This window comes from Phocoena sinus, chromosome 16, assembly GCF_008692025.1.
Source record: "Phocoena sinus isolate mPhoSin1 chromosome 16, mPhoSin1.pri, whole genome shotgun sequence".
NCBI classification, from domain to species: domain Eukaryota; kingdom Metazoa; phylum Chordata; class Mammalia; order Artiodactyla; family Phocoenidae; genus Phocoena; species Phocoena sinus.
Window position 1 is genome coordinate 23,894,712 of NC_045778.1, and position 7,127 is coordinate 23,901,838.

Genomic DNA, 7,127 nt, shown 5'->3' on the forward strand with positions numbered 1-7,127 from the left:
GGGGGTGGCGTCCTCGGATTCATGAGCAGGCAGGGGAGGTTCAAAACCCGTCGTCTTTGGAGGGACAGACTTTCTTTTTGGACATGTAAAGGGAAGCCTCCCCTCCCGTTTGTGGGGAATGCCTGGAATCGCGGTGGAAGGGCACCACCCCCGGAAGAGGGCAGCTGGGATTCCCAGACTCCCTAGGATTCCTCATCTTCCTGGGGCCCTCTCGATACTTCCCACCGTCTCCACCCTCTATCAGGGCAGGGCCAGGCCAAGGAGGGTGACTATTGCTCATCTACTCTGGCTGTATCCTTAATTCTTAAGACAAAACGGTGACGTGGACATGAGCTGTTGACAGAGGGCCAGGAGTAACCCCAGGGAAGTAAGTTCAGAGTGTAATGGGCAGGATGTGGCCTGTTCTCTAGGACAGGCCTGGTCCCATCCTGGGTCCTGCCAGCCTCTGTGGGATGGGAGTTGGGTGGTGGTTGGCTCGGCACAAGCATTCACCCTCCTTAAGCACGACCCAAGATGATGAAGACTAGAGAGCCGAGTGTTCTCTCTCCTGCTGGTCCAAGGCTTGTGGGCTCCTGGTGCCAGTTTGAGGACCCACATCTGTGCCAGTGATTGACAGGGCAGGTGTCCAGTCCTCTCAGAGAGGACCCCAGATTTTTTTCCAAGGCTCAGCAGAAGCCGTGTCATCAAATGAGCCTATCGTTTCTCCTGATGTTATCACAGAGGAGCCGAAGTGGCGCGGGGCTCATTTCACTGAAGGTCATCCCAAGCCCCATCTGCCAAAGGAATGGGGGCCTGGCATGCAGAGCTGAAAACACAAATCTATAAGGGAAATTAGACTTTTTTGGCTGGGGTGTGTGGGGCGCAGAAGGAAGGGTAGCTTTCAAAGCCAGCTACTTTCCCTGGGACAAACTGGGGACAGGCTTCCCCAGACCCCTACCCCACCACTCCCTCACTGTGTGACTTTGGACAAGTCATTCAGTCGCTCTGAGCTTCCTCGTCTATATAGTGTGTCTAATGATGGCTGCCTTGTGAGGAGGATATGAGGGGCCCGTGTGGTCCTGTAGAGGCAGCACTTAGCATCGCTTGGCACCTGGGGAGAGCTGAGAAATGGTGATCACCGTCATCATCGTCGCTGTTAGGCATGTATTGGAAAGAGGCTGTGGGGTCTGGACAGCATGAACAGCAGCAAGCCCCCGGGGGAATGGGAGCTGTGGGAGGGTGTGGATCTCTGGTCAGCTCTGTCCTGACCCCAGCGGCCACGGGGGCCCTCAGCTCCTGACCCGCAGGTGTCGACTCCTAGGAAATGTGCTTCCTATTGGTCTGTGGCATGAGCCACTGCCTTTGGAGCTGGCTGTTTAGAGCAGAAGCCAGGCCTAGCCCTGACCACCGACTCTGCCCACAGTGCTGGATGTGAATGATGAGACACCCACCTTCTACCCTGCCACGTACAACGTCTCTGTGTCCGAGGACGTGCCGCGGGAATTCCGGGTGGTCTGGCTGAACTGCACCGACAACGACGTGGGCCTCAATGCTGAGCTCAGCTACTTCATCACAGGTCCGGCCCTGCCTCCACCCCCTCCCGGATGAGCAGCCAGCCGGAGAGGGGAAGGGGCCTGAGTCAGCTATCAGGGTTTTGCTGCTGCTGGGGCCTCCCTGAGGATTTGCCCTTGACTTCTCCTCAGGGTTTTGCTCCTGGGTCCCTGTGGTCTGGCTCTCTGGGGGCCTCCTGAACCTGTAGGGGGATGGGGGTGGGGGGGTGGACTTCCTGAAGTTTATTCTAGAGGGTGGTGGAGCCAGTGACTCCTGGGGAGGAGCCCTGCCCCCCACTCCACCCCATATCAGGGTGACAAAGCAGTGACTAGAGGAATGTGGCCTTTTCCTTCCTTGGGGACCTTTCACCCATGAGGAGAATTTGCATGTGTTTAGAGGCAGATGGCTTAGACATCCCTGAGTGAAATGGTTTTCACTTAAAAGTGTCAAGTGGCTACCACTTAGAGACCTGTGGAGAAATACTATGAGGCCATGTCTGGCTCAACAGCAGAAGGGGAGCCATGATCGATTAGTGATGTCTGCCACGACAGTAGGCTTGGTAGGTGGTGGCAAACATGCCATGTATTAGCCATTCCTGGATTAGAACAGTCTACCAGCATTCTTCAGTCCAGGACACACATGAGAGGTGTTAGAATGCATGGCAGGGAGCAGGGCAGTTCTTTGACATTCCTCAGCCCTCCCTCGGCCATTTTACTGGCTCAATCTTCCCTCTGTCCATGGCCTGCCTACCTGCAGCCACATTACATACACACTCATATACACACGTGCCCATGCACACACCAGCCTCCCTGATGCCTCTCCCCCGCAGCAAGGAATCCCAGACTACGGCCCATCCACAGCTGCAGCCAAGGTGAACTCCCAGGCCTCTGCCTCTCCTTTCCAGATCCTTTCTCTCCTTCCCCTCCCTAAAGGAGCCCCACACCCTCAGGCCAGCTCCTTACAGGCTGGTCCTCAAGGCTGCTCTGGAAAAGGCTGTTATCAAGACCCCCACGTGGCACCAGCCATGGTTTGGCCACCAGCGCTACTTGTGTCCTAGTTCCTTCCCTGCCCCTTGGAGTCAGATTGTGTCCCTTGTAGTTGGTGCTTCAGGCACTGGGGAGCAGATACTGGAGGCTCGGGGAACGGGGGCAAACCATGTGAGGATAAGGGAGCACCTGGCGGCAGCCCCCAGGATGACTTCCCAGTGCCTCACACTGGCCAGTTTCTGCTGACCTGAGAGGCCTCCCAGCCCTAGGTTTCTCGGATTTTAATTCTGCACATCCCGCCCGACGCTGTGCTGTGTCCTGAGCCAAGCTAGCCCAAGCCCAATGCAGTGGCGCCCTCTGCTGCCCAGAATGCCACACTGCCTCCCTGCTGGCAGGGGAAGGGTCTCCACACTGTTCTGATGGAGTCCTTTCCTGGCTTGTGTCTGCCTCAGGGAGGAGGCCCTCAACCTCACAGAAGGCCCTCACCACCTGTCCCAGAACTCAGGAGGACTGTCTGAGGCATGTCTTCTGTCCACCTGCTTCTACCCTTTACTCTGTGGAGCCTCCAGGAGTCCCCACTCAGAGGGCCCAAGAACGCTCGGCTGACTCCAAAGTCCTTGGCCACATATAAAAGCCCCAACCCAGGTTAACTGCTCAGACACTTCTACCAGACAGGCAGGTGGCAGAGTGGTGAAGGACTCAGACTCAGGAATCAGACTGCTGAGTTGGGAGTCCTACACCCCGAATAGGTGACTGTACCCTGTCACCTCACTAAAGGACCGTTTTCCTTCTCTGCAAAGTAGTGATAGTGCAAGTGAGAGGAAATGCTCCACGAAGTGGCTGGTACACAGTAGGTGCTCAATGAATGTTAGACCCTTATGATTTTCAGGCATTTGACAGTTCACCTAAGCCCACATAGGCCACACCCTCATCAGAGTCCCCCAGGACCCCCTTCTCTGGCAAAGCTGAGTGGAAAGCACAGCCTTTCACCCCCGGACCACCCCTGGAGTGTCCTGGCTCAGAAGCAGAGCTGGGTGCCACTGCCCTTTCCCTGGCCGGGAGCTCTGTTTCTCCTGACCAGAGCTTCATTCTCTCTTGCCCACAGGTGGAAACGTGGATGGGAAGTTCAGCGTTGGCTACCGCGACGCCGTCGTGAGAACGGTGGTGAACCTGGACCGGGAGACCACAGCCTCATACACGCTCGTCCTGGAGGCCATCGGTAGGCACCAGCCCACCCACGGAGTTCACGTGGGGTGGCCTTCCAGGAGCCAGGCCTTGAGCCAAAGGCTCTGCCCTGATGCCACTGGAGAAGGGGCGACCAGACCCTCAGTATACTACGGTGCACTTGTGGGCCGTGAGGCTCGGCACATGGCGCTACACGCCAAGGTGGTGTGACAGGGGCTGCGTGGGAGCCGTATGGGAGAGCAGCATGTAGACAAACCGCTGCAAAACCAGGAGGACAAAGCAGAAGGGGAAGAAGGGACGGCCCAAGGGTAGCAAGCACAAAGGGTGGTGGAAACATGCGGAGGGGGGTGATCAAAGCAGGCTTCTTGGAGGAAGTGGCCTCTACAAGTGCCTTTGAATTAATTAGGACTCTTGGTGGCAAATTTTAAAATAAACTGACTTCAACAGTGTAGGCTCCCAAAACCAGTCCACGGGGAGATGGAGCTTCAACTATGACTGGCTCTGGGGCTCAGGTGATGCCACCAGGCCTCAGTCTCTCCGCATCGGCTGGCTCTGCCCCCTGCGTGTTGGCTCCATCCTCTGGCTCACGTGGTGACAGATCCTTGCTGCAGTCCCAGCGTTAATGTAGGTTCAAGTGCAGCAGCCGCATTCCTCCCTAAGGTGACCATCCTTGCCTGGTCACGCAGCAGCTGGGCACAAGCTCCCTCTCCCAGGGATGATGATCCAACAGCTGTCCCTGGGGCTGAGCCCTGGGACGGTCCTGCAAGGAACCCAAGGGGCAGAACCCCTGGATACTTTAGGCTTAGAAATCAAGCAGAGCCGCCATCCCTGAACGCAGAGATCCAATCCATCCTGTAGGTGGGTTTGACTCAACTCATGTTTCATAAGAAATGACAATTCATTGTGAATGTTTAAAAATCAGGAGATTTTATTTAAAAGCTCAGACGTTTGATTTCTCCTGAGAAATCAGAAGATGTGGTGTCACTGGGCCCCCTCCTGCCTGTCCAGTGTGGACCGGAGCAGAGGACAGCTGCCTCTTGAGGCAGACATGCCCAGGTGTGGGGGTCTTACCTTCCTGGCCCTGACAGCAGTCGGGTTTGGCATCTCAGGACCTGTATCTGGTTCTTAGGGCTGCTGTAATAAATTACTACAGCCTTGGTGGCTTAAAGAACAAATTTATCCCCTCATGGCTCTGGAGGCCAGAAGTTCAAAATTAATTGTCGACAGGGTTGCATTCCCTCCAAAGGCTCTAGGAGAGAATCGTTCCTTGCCTCTTCCGGTTTCGGGTGGCTCTGAGTGTTCCTTGCACGTGGCTGCAGAACTCCAGTCTCTGCCTCCAACTTCACATGGCCTTCTCCTCTCTGTGTCAAATCCCACCCGCCTTTCCCTCATAAGGACCCTTGTCATGGGGTTTATGGCCCACCCAGATAATACAGGATACCGGATACCTCATCTCAAGATCCTTAACTTAATTACGTCTTCAAAGACCCTTCTTCCCAGTAACGTTACACATACAGGTTCCCAGGGATTCGCCATGGGTGTATCTTTTGGGGGCCACCATTCAACCCACCTCATGCCTCAGTTACCTCCTTTGTAAAATGGGGGTGATGATAAGAGCGCCCGCTTGGCAGGCTTGCTGTGAGGATTGAATGAGTTAGAATAGCGTCTGGAACATATTAGATACGGTCAGTGTTGTTCCTAATCTAAAGAGAAAAAGAGGCCCCCCTTGCAAAGGCCAGAGCAGGTGGGGGAACAGGGCATACCTGTGGCTGGTGCCCGGGAACGTGCCCCTCAGGCAGCTGCGAACACCCATCCTCTTTCACCTCCCACAGACAATGGCCCCGTAGGCAAGCGGCGCACAGGCACGGCTACCGTGTTTGTCACTGTCCTGGATGTGAATGACAACCGGCCCATCTTTCTGCAGAGCAGCTATGAAGCCAGCGTCCCCGAGGACATCCCTGAGGGCCACAGCATCGTGCAGGCAGGTGGCGGCCGGGGCACAGGCAGGGCCGCGCTCAGCGGCCTCGCAGCAGAGCGGGATGGAAATAGGAGAGGGTCCAGCTGCTGCTCCAAAAGTAGCCGGCGCTATGGCCAAAGGGGGGGCCCAGGCTCCCTTCTCCCTCCTGGGGAGAGTAGGCCCCGAGGTTATGTAGCCCAAGATGGGCCCTTGCTCCCCGCAAAACAGAAGGAGGGCCTCGGCCCTCCTCTCCTCCCTCCCTCCCCCACAGTCCTCTCCCATCCCCCACTGCACCCAGAAAGGCCTTTCAGAGCAGGGGGAGCTAGAGATGTCACATTTTCCCAGAAAGGAGTGAGGAGAGAAAGCCAGGGCCCAGTGAGGCCCAGAACAGAGCTGCTTTCACAGGGCTTTTGGCTGAAGCTCCCCTCTTGGGAAATAAACCGGCACAAAAAGAAAGGGCTCCTTTGCCCGGGGAGCAGGAACGACAGCTTTGGGCCTCGAGGGAGGAAGGGGGGGACCTGGAAAGGAGGCTGGGTGCCCTCCCCAGCCCTCCCTGGAGGCCTCAGTTGCCGCGTGGGGAGGGAGGCCGGGCATGAATCACCCTCTTCACCAGCTGAGCGCAGGGTTTCCCACTTGGAGGCTGAGCCCAACAGAGCGAATCTGGGCCTGCCCACTGGGCCAGGCTCCAGGGCTTGGGAGGGGCAGGAGAGCAGGAAGCTGGGAGTGTGCCCCCTCCCTGCATCAGGGCCGGGCGTGGGGCAGGAGGGGAGCCGGGGGCAGGGTGCTGACTTCCAGAGGTGCTGAGAGAGAGTCCAGGAAGCCACGGGGGGTTGCTGGACTCTGGGGGCTGGTTCTAGAAAAGGGGTCTGTCCCTCTGAGCCTTAGCTCCTAGGGGCTTAGAGACACCCCACACGCACCAAGCTGTGGGGTCCCGCCTCTCCCCTAGCCTAAAACCTAACTCCCGCCTCCCCCAGCTCACACAGGTCTCCCAGGACCAACCTGGGGACACAGCTGGGGGTATGGCAGACCTTTGAGAGCCCGTCCTCCTCCCCAGCTTTTCGTCCTTCAGGCCAGGGGTAGCCTTACTGCCCACCCCGTTGACACCACTTGCTAGGCAGAGCACGCTGGCCAGCGGGGGTCGGGGGACCGGCTGCAGGCAGAATTCGGCCTGGGATGCCTCAGGGAGAGCTGGCGGGAGGCAAAGCAGGGAGGCGTCACTAATCTGGAAGGGAGGGGGACACAGCGCTGCAGGAGGGGGCCTGCGCACTTTCTAAACCCCAAGAATTGGTTTCTATTTATACAAACTACTCAGACTGAAATCCTAGAGCTCTGTGAGTAATATAAGGCAGGCCTGATTCTCCCCATTTCTCAGGGAGAAATTCAGGCACTGGTGATTTCTCCAAGGCCCCCCTGGAAGTAAGTTTCTGGCCAAGGTGGGCTCGCTCTTTGATGTGATGTCAGGCTGACCC

At 57.1% G+C, this 7,127-nt stretch overlaps 1 protein-coding gene across 1 annotated transcript in view; it reads left to right on the top strand.

Annotated features, from left to right (window-relative positions):
- The window catches only part of LOC116741928 (cadherin-23-like), a 334,451-nt gene extending 327,955 nt beyond the window's left edge, over window positions 1-6,496 (top strand). The window contains exons 25-27 of the mRNA XM_032609100.1: window positions 1,403-1,555; window positions 3,622-3,735; window positions 5,534-6,496. Coding sequence (XP_032464991.1) covers window positions 1,403-1,555; window positions 3,622-3,735; window positions 5,534-6,462 — 1,196 coding nt within the window. The 3' untranslated portion in view covers window positions 6,463-6,496. The remainder of the gene's footprint in view (window positions 1-1,402; window positions 1,556-3,621; window positions 3,736-5,533) is intronic.
- The last annotated feature ends 631 nt before the right edge of the window (window positions 6,497-7,127 follow it).